General features: G+C 45.8%; 2 protein-coding genes across 4 annotated transcripts in view; one reads left to right on the forward strand and one right to left on the reverse strand.

Moving 5' to 3' along the window:
- Nucleotides 1-4,565, reverse strand: part of LOC117587194 (dendritic arbor reduction protein 1) — a 28,728-nt gene extending 24,163 nt beyond the window's left edge. The window contains exon 1 of the mRNA XM_034277738.1: nucleotides 3,530-4,565. Within this exon, the coding sequence (XP_034133629.1) occupies nucleotides 3,530-3,592 (63 nt within the window). The 5' untranslated portion in view covers nucleotides 3,593-4,565. The remainder of the gene's footprint in view (nucleotides 1-3,529) is intronic.
- The window catches only part of LOC117587201, a 102,029-nt gene that overhangs the window by 87,332 nt on the left and 1,176 nt on the right, over nucleotides 1-13,521 (forward strand). Inside the window, exons 1-5 of one of the 3 annotated variants that reach the window (XM_034277746.1) lie at nucleotides 9,049-9,218; nucleotides 9,278-9,348; nucleotides 9,417-9,696; nucleotides 9,791-9,910; nucleotides 9,963-10,045. In XM_034277746.1, the coding sequence (XP_034133637.1) occupies nucleotides 9,128-9,218; nucleotides 9,278-9,348; nucleotides 9,417-9,593 (339 nt within the window). In that variant the 5' untranslated portion in view covers nucleotides 9,049-9,127 and the 3' untranslated portion in view covers nucleotides 9,594-9,696; nucleotides 9,791-9,910; nucleotides 9,963-10,045. Of the gene's footprint in view, nucleotides 1-9,048; nucleotides 9,219-9,277; nucleotides 9,349-9,416; nucleotides 9,697-9,722; nucleotides 9,911-9,962; nucleotides 10,046-10,099; nucleotides 10,329-13,521 lie in introns of those variants that run through there. The other 2 variants (XR_004574044.1, XM_034277745.1) reach the window with 2 other exon arrangements.

Here is a 13,521-nt window from a genome sequence, read left to right on the forward strand (position 1 = left end):
GATATCTATAACTTTTAGTTTCTCTTCTAAGCAATCCACTCTTCTCTGTATCTATCCCTAAGGTTCTCTCCCGCCATCTCTTTGTCCGATTGTGCACTCAATGAATTGTGGATGATTGATTTTCCTTGGACCAAAGTTGACCTCCAGACTGGAGCGGCGTATCAATCAAAATCTTTGCCAGAAATAAATGATATTTTGTGCCATTTTTGGCGCATTCTTTGTCTGTGTGTGTGTGTGCCAGTTTTCGTTTTCGTTTTCATTTGCATGAATTGGCAAAAGCCAAAAGCCATCCAGCCAGCCAGGCCAAAAACCAAAAAAGAAATATGGCAAACGACTTGCAAATAAAATCTTTGTGGCATTGTGATTGAGGAAACAGAAAATTGAACAAGGGATTTGCATAGGAATCGATCGATAGATAGATGGATGAACTGACGGCGATCTCCCACTGTGCTCTGCGCCGGGTCTTAATGAGATTTTGGCAAAAGTGTTTTCATGGCTTACTCCAGTTATTATCTAACTGTTGTGGCTCCAACTATTGTCTGTGGGCCCTGTGTAATTGGCATTTTGGTGTCTCGTGTCTAGTGGCATGAGTAAGGCATGAAGCAGTGTCTGTGCCTGTGGAGGGGCCTGTGCTTCAATCTTGAACTCATTTTTTTCGAAATGGAAAGTCAACTATTGACATGAACATTTCACGTAATTATCTTATCGTAGCCATTATTTAGCCTTTTCTATATCTAATTTGCCATACAGTTTTTTTTATTGGCCACCCGATGAACAGACAGACAATTGTATCTGCCAGATACTGAACGTACCGCCTATCGGGGCGGGGGGCTGCCCCGATTCTTGTTAAATTTTCAGCACCGATTGCCACTTTGAAGGCGGCCGCCGCCTTTGTGCGGTGGATTCGTGAATGCAAATACGAGTGTAAAATGTATTTTCTCTATTGATTTAGATACGGAATAACCCTACGAATATATTTATAAATATTTTATAGATTTTTGTGTGTGTATTTTCGTATATTTTTATTGACAAATCACTCTTTTGACTGCAGGTTTCGTTTAGTACAGTAATTTGCATAAATCTTTGCCCCGTGCTGACAGTGGAGCTCCCCGCACTCCCCCCGCTTATTCTTGGCAAAAACTTATGAGTTATCTGATTTTTATCTATACTTAATTATTTACGATTGAAGCACAATGGTCTCAGGGCCATTAATCAGTGCACTGTTGGTCCAACCCCACAGTTGGAGTGGAATGACTACGTGCTTGATTAGCTTCATTATTCACCCCGATATCTAAGGCATATGTGTACCTATATGTGTGTATAGCTAGTACCCACCCCACTCATTGCTTTGCTAATTCCTTGTAAATGGATCGTAAACTAATTCTCGTTCGCTAAATGCCATAAAAGATGAAAGTTTTTTCGTCATAATCGGTGTGTGAATCGTGGGAATTACCGTGTCATATCTACGACGATCCGTTCCGTATGTGTGTGGTAAATCAGTGGACAAAACGGAAGAAGCACCCGCCCGCTACACCACTGCACACCCGCTACACTCTGCACTCTGCTCTCGACTTCAATCTTTCACTCTGCCATGCAGACAGACAGAGAGACGGACAGACAACAGCGCTTTGTACTTTTGCGACTGTCTGTAAATATTTGACAACACATGCCTAATTAGTGCAGCTATTGAGTGAGTGTTGGATGGAACAGGCGGAACAACCAACGTCACCTGCCATAACACCATGGAAAACAACGACCAACAGACGAGCGGACAGACGCACAACACTTGTCGAACAAGAAGTAAGGAAAGGGATAGAGAGGTGAGTGAGCGGAGTCTCTTTTTTACGACACTGTGTTTCCTGAGAAGTGCCAATGTAGTGGGTTCTTTTTCGGAGAGTGCTCTTCTCTTATCTCCCCAGAGGAAGGAAGCACTTAAGTTCGGTTGGGGCGTTTGTTGAGTAAGGCAATAGTTCTGACAGAGAACTTATCAATGAAGAGGTGTAAGACTGGAAGTCTTCTCGGGGTAACAAGTAGATAAAAGAAAAGGGGGGACAATGCTTGCAAGAGTAAAAGGAAAGAATTGGCTAGAGAATAAGGAAAATGAATACTCTCTCCTTTCGATTCCTTCCAGGAGAGCCTCCTCTAAAAGTTGTTTCCTTTGTCCTCTTGATCGATCGCTCTGTCATGATAAACTTCCTCCCAGTCAAGGTCTTCTCCATTGAACTGAAACATCTGTTGCGTTGACATTTACCCACTTATTAATAGGAAGGAAAATATTCCATGGAAAGGCGCATTACTCATACGCAGAACAACATATTTATAGACACCCCACCACTCCCCATTGATGCCACACAGGCTGCAGTCATGGGTCCTACGAGGGGATGAAGAAGGCACCTCATCCGACGGCAGGCGGCCCATATAGCACTTGGCACATTGGCAAAGTGTTGTGGGCAAATATTGACGAGGAGCTTCGCAAGTGAGCGCGAGTCAAACAATGAAACAAACTCGACACACACAGAGACGAGCAGGAACAGGCTGGCAAACATTTGCCCCGAAAGAAAAGAGAGGAGGGAGAGCAATAAGAGACAGTCAGAAGATCGCTTCGATTTCCTCGCGGAACGCGTGAAAAGTGCGGCCAAACGTTCGACGCCCCTCAGCGGAGGCTCTTCTCTGCGTCTCTTCTCTGGGACCAGTTCAAACGATCGAACCGACGCGCTGTTTAAGAACGGCTTAAAGAGCGTCGGAGTGCATCGAATGTGCCCTGCAGGTGATAAAAAGATTTACAAATCGATTGCCGCGTTGACAAATACACAAATAAACTCGGATGACAGGGAAACGGGGACTAGGGAGAACGAAGAACCAGAGGGACACCTGAGAAGGTGCTAATCCGTGTGAAAATACTCGGCGAGACGGACTCAAGTGCGGTCTGACAGCGGCCTCCGCCTCCTGTACCGGTACTGGATACAAGTACCAATCCATCCGCTCGATAATAAAGTTAATTTGTTTTCAATTTATATTGTAACTTGCGATTGCCGCGTGCTGTTTTTATTTATACTCGTAATATCTGCCACCCGGAGACTGGCTTTGGCTGGAGGCACAAATCAGGCACAAAAATCTACACAAAAATCTGGCCCAGGGAAAGATTTGCATTTTGATAAGCGGAAGTTACTCAAAGTAACTCGTAAAGGTGTTTGTTTTTGTTGTTGTTTTGTTGGGGGCCTTGTATTTGTCAATTTTGGGTAAAATTAATTTGCCATAAAATGTATTTAATTAACGTATTTTGCTGATAATTATGGGTAGTAATTGTTTTTACGAGATGCTTTTTGGGGGAAGGCAGGAACAAGTGCTAAAAGGAATTGCTGATTGACGGGGAAGGAATCTTCCTACAGCATCTATTTCCTGCATGCAACGGAAGTTCTCTGAGAGTTCTTTAAACATATGCCACTAGTTTTTGATTCTTAGTGTTCCTGTTGTATTTATTTTGAAACTTGACCCATTTATACTCATAGTACTCCCACTGGGAACTCACCTGCATCACCCAGTAGTTGTTGTTGGCCGCAAATTGGTCACCGATTATGATATCCGTATGCATTTAAGCGGAGTTTATTTGCATCCAGGGGCTCCGTTCGAGGAAAGGTTTGAGAGGAGGACTGCACCACACACACACAAACACAAACACACACACAGGTCTGCGGCTCGTACTTAAATTTAACTGAATAATTTGTTGAATTTTGTTTTATTTGCGGATAATTAAGGCAGCGGCGTTTCCCTGTCTCACGAGTCACGACGACGACCAGTTCAAGGCACAATGATTAATCAAATTTGCAGGCGTTTGCGGATTGCTGGTTGCTGGTTGCTGGCTGCTGGCTTGCGGCTTTCGGTTTCGGGAATTTGTTTCCGAATTATTGAATATTATTGAATGGCACTCGGGGGTAACAACGGAACAACAGCAGGCATTGCTGCACGTTTTAATAATATTTTAATTTAAATAATTTGCAAGGATATGCAAATGAAGGCACACTCGATCACTTTCTTCCTCCTCTGGGAGCTCTGGGGGGCTGGGGGCGGCGGGCGGCGGGCACTTTTGTTTGCACAACTCTTTTTTGTTGAGGGAACATTAAGTATCATTTAGCTTTTGATTTTGCTTTTGTTTTACGGGGCTTTTTATGGGATCCTTCGCAACGGAGCGGAATGCACGCGTAATGCAAAAAGGTGATAAAAAGCCGCCGGCTCTCCACTTCCGCATTCGTTTCAGTTGGCGATGCGAAGCGCGCGTTCTCCACTGCGTATGGATGGATGGATGATTATTTGTATCTTGTATCTTTTGTCATATGCCGCTGCAACTTATTGGCTATAAACTATTTTCTTTCTACTATAGTACATCGGCTGGCAGCAGCACTTTCTGGTCAAGAGAACGCGACTCTGACTGTTTGACTCTGTCTCTGACTAACGGCAGTCGTGAGTTGGTGGGGACAGTAAGAGAGGTTTTCTCGCGTGCTGTCGCTGTCGTCTTGGGGAAGTCGTCACTTCGCTGGCGGGAACCGAGTTCGTACTGATTGGACGAGCGAGGGTTTCGCGCAGAAGAACCTCGCCGCCAGTCGCGCTATAGCGCTCGCTCTGCTTGGCTAACCCACCAACCCTCCCCTGCCATCTCTCTCTCACTCTCTGTTGCTGTCTCTCTGCACACCTTGGCCGGAGCGCCGGTAAGCTACCAGGTGTGCTCCCCAGAGCCCGCCACAGCCACAAGCCGCACAGTCCACATGTGGGTGAGAGCAGCTTACGCTCTCTCGCGCTCTCTCTCTCTTTGCCGCCGCTCTCAGGTGATCGGCAACTCGTTTTCGCTCTTATACAGGGCCGCTCTCTCAGGTGTGCAAGCAGCTGATCTTATTGGAGGTATAAGAGTAGAAGAGTTTGCTATGGATTTTAATTGAACGAGCTGCTGGGATTCGCCATTTTAGATTCAAACTCTAGCGGTAGGAGTGGATGTCACAGGGAGTTTTAGTAAGTTAAGGAAAAAGCATATATAAAACTCCTGGAAATTCCCTTAATACTAATCAAATTCGGCCAAGAGTGAAGAGCCTCAGAGACCATTGATTTTGACACATTTGAAGTGAAGTTTAGCTCCCATTTTCCAACTTCACGCAAACATCAAGCAGACCCCAAGCTGTTACCACGAAATAAAAAATAATTAAACAAAATTAAAGCATAAATTTGCACAGTTTATGGCTTGTCTTTGGGCTAAAATCAATAGGAGAACAATTAAAACATATCTGGATCTGCATATTCCTAGCCCCAAGTCTAGTTGCCAGGTGGAAAGCAGTTTTAGCCCTCCAAGGAATGAAGGTTTCCCTGAATGTTCTGCCCAATGTTGGCCATAAAATTGCCCCAACGCACGCCACACATAAAAGCCATTTTCATTTTGTTCTCCAGGTGGTGGAGAGTCATCCCCCAAAAGCCATTTCCCTCCCCAACCAACCCCCTTTGAAGCCATTAAGGTCGAAAGCTTATGTTGGGTCCAAAAGGGGAGAGGGGGAATGGTAGTCCGTGGAATGAAATGGTACAGGGAAGACGGACGTGGGGACCTGCACGCAAACGTCGCTTTGTCTGGGGCTGCAAACATGAGAGGTGCATGCGGTGGGTGGAGGGGGAGGGAGAACAGATAAAATAGAGGTGTGGCCTCTCCGAAAGCAGCGCAGACGCCGAGGCCAGCCAATCCGCAGCCAAGATAGAGCGAGAGCGCGCACACAGACAGAGCAAGAGGGAAGTATGCTGAGCGAGAGAGCGAGCGAGAGCTGCACGCAGGTGAAGTAGCAACAAAAAAACATCAACCAGCGGCAGCTAGCGACAAATGTATCTATGTTACCATTTGTATGGGTGTGTTGGTACAGTTACAACTACACACACACTCACACACACATTCCAGTCTATTGATAATTGACTGCCGCTGTCTATCCGTCCGTCCGTCTGTTCTGCTACCCGTACGAGTATTTACTCCGTGCAAATTTGCCATTAATGCCAAAGCAGACGTCTCTACAGATACACAGCCATACAGCCATACAGCTACAGCTACAGCTACAGATACCCCCAGTTACATTTGAATCTTTGCCTGACATTGTTGCACTGTTTGCCCCCCCAACCGCCGTCCACCCACCGTTAGGGTTTCTCTTTGTTGGTTTACAGACGCTTTTGTTTGCTCCCGTACAAGCTGGCTGGCTGCTTGTCTTACGTTCAACCAGAAGATACACTTCCAAGTCTGCAGTCTTTACTTGACTCCCCTGCCTTCTTCCATTGACAAATGTTAAACGATTTATGGTGATTTTGGCCTAGAATGAAGAGGGGCCTATAGACACTCACTCGTACTCGTACTCGTATCTTCCCCTCCAAACCACCTGAAGATCTTACCACTACACGCAACGCAACTAATCCATCACTTGGTTGTATCTTTTAGCCTTAATCTTTTCCATAATTTCCCCCAATGCCCACTTATAATGTATCAATTTTGGCGCTTTTATGTCGTGATCTTTCGGATACATCGTAAATATTCACATTTTGGAGGGTCCTGCGAGGGTCGCAAGACCCCTTTGTGGATTATTGATTTCCCCGCAAGCGATACTCGTACCCGATATCTTGTAGATTTATTGAGGCTACTGACTCTTCCTCCCTCCACCGAGTGCACCGCACACCGCACACAACGAAGGCAGTGAACCTCTCATTGAACTACCTGTTGTACTCTCGGAGGAGCGAATCCGAGGATCTCTCATCTCTCCACCCCTCGAGCAGATCAGAACTTATCGTTCGAGTCAACATGATTAATTACATGCTGAAGACCCTTGGCCCCTCTCCTGTGCTGGCCCCTCGAGATCGTTTCGTTTGAATTTGTGGCCAAAATATTGTCACGCTTCGAGATCTCTCGCTCTTGACAACAAACATGACCGAAACTCTCCAAGGAAATGAATGCTCGCTCTCTGCTCTGCTCCGCTTGATTGATTCCACTTGGCGGCACTTGTCGATAAAGCGACTCTCTCGTGGCTGTGTGTTTTGTGTCCTCTGACTCTGGGAAATGAATCCAATTTATTGTCAACTATCCAAAGCAATCCACAAGATTACGCGGCAATTTGTTTTGTCTGCACAATTCCTAGGAAATATTTTCATAATTTCGTTCCTTTCGGTTTCTGTTCTCTTATCTTTCCAGTTTAAACGAAATTATTTGTTTGCATAATAAGTCAAGTGAAGTGTCTCCAGTCTAGGGGGAATTGGAGCAGTCAGGGCCACACCGATTGCTTCTAATCCAGTCGGCCAGCGATAGTGTTCTCTAGGGTTCTGTTCTGCTCTCTCTCTCTCTCTCTCTCTCTGCTTTGAGGCCAATTCCAATTCGTTCTGCAATGCGCATTCTATGTAAATGCCGAGATGCCGCATTGCAGCGAAATTTATGCGAATGCTAATCAAGTTAACACCAGATCACGGCTGTCGTCTGTCGTCTGACAATTTTCTTAAAGTGCGTATCTGTGTCGCACTGAAACAACAGCAAGAGCAACAGCAAAAACAACAACAATTATTAATGATTTTGCTAAATGTTACAGAAAATAATGACAGCTACAGAGAGCTGCCACAGAGCACCGCTGCAGTGAGGCAGTTGAACAATTACAAATGCACACAAAATGCCTCCTGCAACGGAGGGGAGGCGGCAGAGCTCTGCAGTGCACCGTTTTTCAACACCTCAGCGAAGACCCTGCCGAAAGCCCACATTTTGTGCGTTGAATGAATGATTCGACATGTTCAAAGTGGGCGGCCTGGCGGGCCGCAGAGGGCGTGCCACCAAGTCAGAGACAGACATTGGAGAAGCAAACAGCAGGCGGCTCAGAGCTCCGAGCTCCGAGCTCCGTTCATAGGTTTCGTTTCTTTTTGACATTTAGCGCGTGCGCAAATGGAGAAAGATAGAAAGAAAGAGTCATGATCTAGGGAGATCTAACGATCTATTCCCATTCCCATTCCCATTCTCATTCCTTGTCCCCCACTTGAGGTGTTGTTGGGGGAAAGATGAGCCCCCAGTTACAGCTTGCAGCCGGCACTCACTCCACTCTCGAACAACGTTTCTATGATCGCGTTAATCACCTTTCAAGCCCACTCATAAAAACGATATGGCACTTCAGATGAGTCTGTGATGTTGGCTGGAGGATGGGGGCAACCTATAAACGATATCAGTGCTTACTCAGCAGGTTTGCCGCTTCTACGCGGTGGGGGGGAGGAGGGGAATTGCTGTACTGTTGCTAATGATGCGACTGCACAATTGAAATGAAATTAATTTTACTCAATAATTAATTAAAGCGCACATCTGTGGGCGCAAAAAGGAGAGAAAGCTAAGGCCTCCTCCTACGCCCTGATCTGGAGAAGATCCATCCACAGCTCCAACTACGCTTATAACTTCAGCCGATTATTAATTGGTCTGACAATCCGAACAGCCATAGACATGGCCATGTTTGGGGGGTTGTGAAATCCGTTGCGTTGCCTTGCCCGCGGCCATAACGAGACCATAAACCACACTGATAGATCATAAATGCGACGACGCACAAAACAATTGCACCGAAATACAAAATAATAATAATGTGAATGTGAATGTGAATGTGAAATTCGTCAAATTAAATCGTAAATCGTAAAATCAACAACCAATTCGCCAAAGCAACTGCCAAACCCACAATCCAACGTCAGACAGCAGACGAGCAGACGACCGACTCTGCGGCTCGACACTGACATAGAAACAAAAGCAAACATCGACGGGGCCGTCCGTGGGTCCGTCCGTTCGCAGCCGAAAATTTCCATAGCATTTTCTATTGATTTTTATGGCTAATCGGAAAAGTTTACCCAAAACGCGACAGAGATAGATCAAAAAGCCAACTAGATTTCGTAGAACTTAAGTGGGGAGAATTGTGAAATTTATGATTAGATGAAGACTTCTTTACGCTGGAATTCTCCTTGAGTGTGTTGAGAAGTTCTCTCTCTAGATATATGACCTCTATGTGTGTGCCTTTCAGCCATCTAGTTTTCTCCGAGTTATTTGGTTGCCCATCAAAATTATAGCACTTTCGACTTCTTTCGCATTTACTGTAAAAATTAATTTCAAAATTCCAAAATGTGTCCCTTTTCCCGGCATTTTCGAAAGCATTTCCTGATCCTAATAGCCTTCTTCTTCGTCTGTTTGCTTTTTAGAGATCAAATAGCTCGTAAGCGAAATTTTATTTCACATAATTTATTCACATATATATTCTCTTTCTTCCGACAGACCGTCTGCCACTTCTGCAAATGCCATACAACCAGGATCGGAACGAGGAGATGGTCCAGGATGCATATAGCGTGAGTATTCTTCTAGTAAACATTTCAAAGTAAATACTAATTCTATTTTTGCGATTATTTCTTCCCAGTGCACCGTTGAGCGGCACTTCGAGGACGCTCAGTATCTGAAAATTAGCTGCCGTGTGCAGCAGCCGAGCCTTGGGTCCACTGACTACAGACGTAATTTAATTTTCATGGTACCGACTGTCCCGAAACATCTGCGGCGTCAATGGAACCTCAAAGTGCCCTTCGATGCGGTAGTCTAACCCAAAGAGCTGACAGCAAAACCATGCAAATAAATTCCACAAAGTGCCACAGCTAGAGATCGAAATAAAAGAAATCCATAGAAACAAATAGTGAAGCAATCAAGTAAGCCATTGTTTGCTTTTCTCCTTACTTTTAGTATCAAAATTCATACAGCTTACAAATTTCTGGACAATTTATTAACAAAATTTCTGAATAGTTGTTGCAAGTTCTTTACCCAAAATGCCTGAAAATACACGTACTTCAGCGGTGTGGATGGCCATAATGGCCGCCTGCATAACTAGTCTCCTGATCCAATTTCAATTTCATTGCCAGCCACGTAAGTGAAGTCCTTTCCAGTAAGAGCCAAGTTAATGTCTCTTTTTGAACAGCTAATAGAAGCCGCTGTCTGGCCCATAAATTGGAGAACAAATTTCGAGAGTACCAGGAGCGAGTGTTTCGTGATGCGAAAAATGTAAGTATTTATTTCTGAATTGAGAGCAAATTGATGGAACTGTAATCCTCCCAGCAGTGCACCATAGAGAACGAGATTGGAGAGGATCCCTGTGTCCAGTATCTGAAGATTAGCTGCATGGTGAACGATCCGGCATCGAGCTATCGTCCGACTCGCCTGCCTGGCGACGACTTCCGTGGCGTATCCCTCCAGCAGAACCCGCTTATGCGCAAATGGACCCTCAGAGTGCCCAGAGATGCCGTCGAGGGAATCTGTGAGCTGTGACTTGATTGATTGGCAATGGGTAGGTTTTACCTTCGGATACATTGTATGGCCATAAGCGATAAGGAAAATGTCAGGGCAAGTGGAGACGACGGCACTTATCATCAAATTAGGGGGACACCACTCGAGAGGGAGTCCAGAGATAGAGTTGAGCAGGGGCGGCCCACCAACAGATTTCAATTAAACGAAAGGTCAGGCTGCTGTCATAGATGATGCCGCTACCGAATGATCTGATCCCTGATCTCCTGCGGAGGAGTGAAGAGTGGAGTGCAGAGCGGAGAGCGGCGCGACTCAGCTTAATGAGCTTATCCATCATCGCGGTCACAGCTCCTCCACACAGGCACAGAGACGGAGACAAAGACTGAGACGAAGACGAAGACGAAGACTCTTCATCTGTCACAGGGCTAATAGGTTTCATTAGTCATCTCCCAATCGGTTCTGCTCTTCTGGTCCTCTGCTGCTGCTGCTGCTGCTTTAATTTTATCAGCTGCTCTGTCTGTTGGTCAGTCATTTCTCAAAGCAAAAAAAATACTTTAAAAGTGCTCGACTTTGGTCAAGCGGGGAGTTTGGTTGATGGTAGATGGAATATGGCTTTTACCTTTTCAGTTTGCGTGTCGACAGCAATTTTCACCTTAATTATTTTTGGTGGCAAGAGTGTACACTGCGGTTGGGGTTGAGTGTTGGGTTGGGGGTGGTGTCGGTTGATGTGTTCAGCACGCGCTAATGTTTAATATCCGCCATGGCCGGCAGGATAACGACAGCTCCTGACCACGAGCAGAGCGGCAGGCAGCGAAGAAGGCACCCAGAAACCAGACAGTTATGCAAATTTCCAACATTATTTGTATATTCAAAGAAGAACAAGAGCTGTAAGCGTTGAATGATGGACTATGGGAATACCTTGGAGGGCAGAACGCGCTTAGAGATGACATCAACAGAGGTAATGGTAGTGCTGCGGATTGATTTCTGATAGACATATCTTGTAAATGGTAATCACGCTCTTACGCTCTTCCTGCTGTTACATAGTAGCCCACAATTCGCTTATTCCCCTTCGGCATCAAGGGATGTCTGAGTACAAAACGGAAGCAAAGTCCGTGGCCAAGCGTGCGCTCGTAAATTATCGAAGCAACACTCACAAACACACAGATACACCTCCTATCTTGCTTTTTGTATGTGTGTCCATTTGTATGTCCATTTGGGCCAACGTCCTTTCGTGTCGTCCTGGCTGTCTAAAATTGTTCGTCCATTGTCTTGCCATGGCCCGTTTTTTGTTGCCAGAGTTAAGGTGACAGGGACAGGAGTCGCTCTTGCTCTCACTCTCTCTCTCTCTCTGTTTGCCATTCAATATTGGCGCCATTTTGGTCAGGTCCTGTCTTTGTAAGCAGCAACCCGCCTCCCATGCTCCCCCCTCAGTCTGCCCATAAAATGTTCAATTAGTTAATGAAAAATTTTCCAATTGGAAAACAACATTTGACTTGAACTAACGACCGAATCGCGGGAGGAGAATACAAAGGATGAGGACTCGGGTCTCCTTCCTCGAACCGAACCGATGGAGGTGATGGTGGAGGTGGCACATTCGTTGCCTTTGTAGAATGCCTTCGAGGTTCGAAATTTATGCATGTGATTTATGCGGAACAACGATTGCCAATTACAATATCATTTCTCTTTCTGTCTGCCAGGCTTTGTGTTTGCATTTGTTCATTTTGTATTCATTCGCCTCTGGCTCTGTCTCCCTGTCTCCCTGTCTGTCTGTCTCTCTGGCTCACTTCTCTCCTCAGCGATTCTATCTGGGAGTGTGTGTGAGTGTAGCTGCATAAGTATGAGTGTGCGTGTGTGAGGTGCCATTAAGAAATGTGTCAAAACATGTGAGGAATTATATAAGCTAAATAACGACAACAGCGGGGGGTAGGGTAAGGCCAAGAGAGAGACGATCATATGCATATGCCAGAAGTTAAAATTCCAGAATATAAATCGATTTTTGCTGGAAGGTTTCCCACACACCGAATGGAAGGGGGTGGATATCATTTGGCAAGGCAAACATTAACTCGAGTCGAAATTGAATTAGAGCAGAACATTGGTCATTGGCACGTACCCCCCGGTCAGCCCTTCTGCCATCGAAGCATACATGCAACCATTCAAGCATTCATTCATCCATCCATTGCCAGAATCAAAAGTCAACAACTCTCGCTTTGTTTTACTTTCCCAGCAAACAGAAATTAAAGCCAAGCGGCAGAAACGAGAAAAAAAGCGAAGAGCCAACAGGAAAACCCAACGCATGACACAAATTGACAAAAGGTGGTAGAACAAAAAGCGGAAAGCGACAGAAAATGCCCATGGAAATGTAATAGGGGAAATGATGGAAATATTGAGAACGACACAACGACGCATATGAGAAGAGCGAAAGCCCGAGAAAAAAATACAAAACTTAGTCGAGACGGCAGTCCAGTCGCGCGGCATTCAGCAAACAACGAAGCAGAAAGGCAGAAAAAACAGAAACTCGATGGTTGACCGAGCATCAATAGAGCGACTAACTTAGTGGATTTTGACTTTAGATTTGGGTTGGGGGTGGTAGGAGGTGGCATTAGGCTAGAGGGTGCTGTTTGGGGGCTAGCATGAGCTAGTTAAACGCATTTGTGTTTGCAATACGCGCAAACGGGAGGAAAACAAAGGAAAAAGGCTAGAAAAGCGAGCGGGAGTTTCCTGTGCTGTGCTCCGCGCTCTGATGGGGGGAGCTAATGAAGCCTGAAATCGATTTGTGGAACGCGTACGAGTAGTGCACACAATGCCATAGCTCTGGCAAGTGATGCGATGAATGGGAACGCAGCCAGCCAGCCAGCCAGCCGAAGGGAGTCCCACTATTCCAGCAGTGGTCAAGCCACCCACAGAGTTCACATCGGAAGGCGCTCTCGATCGACAGACAGGCAGCTGTTGCCATCTCGAAATCCCAAAATTTACAACATTCTTCCTCCTTTTAGTGGCTGTCTCTGTCCCTGCCACTTGCCACTGTCCCTGTCCACCGCTTTGGTATTCGTTCTTTTTATTGTAAATTTACGATCGCTCTTTCTGTTGGACTTTTTTTTTATTATTGTGCTCTGCCCTCGGGTGTTGTCTTCGGAGTGGGGCCGCGCGCTCTCTCTCCCTGCCGCACGCATTCCGAAGCCAGACCAGACCCACACCAGGCAAGGTGTCAAGTGTTTTGTGTTATCTTCTGCGGTTGG

This window comes from Drosophila guanche, unplaced genomic scaffold, assembly GCF_900245975.1.
Source record: "Drosophila guanche unplaced genomic scaffold, DGUA_6, whole genome shotgun sequence".
NCBI lineage: Eukaryota > Metazoa > Arthropoda > Insecta > Diptera > Drosophilidae > Drosophila > Drosophila guanche.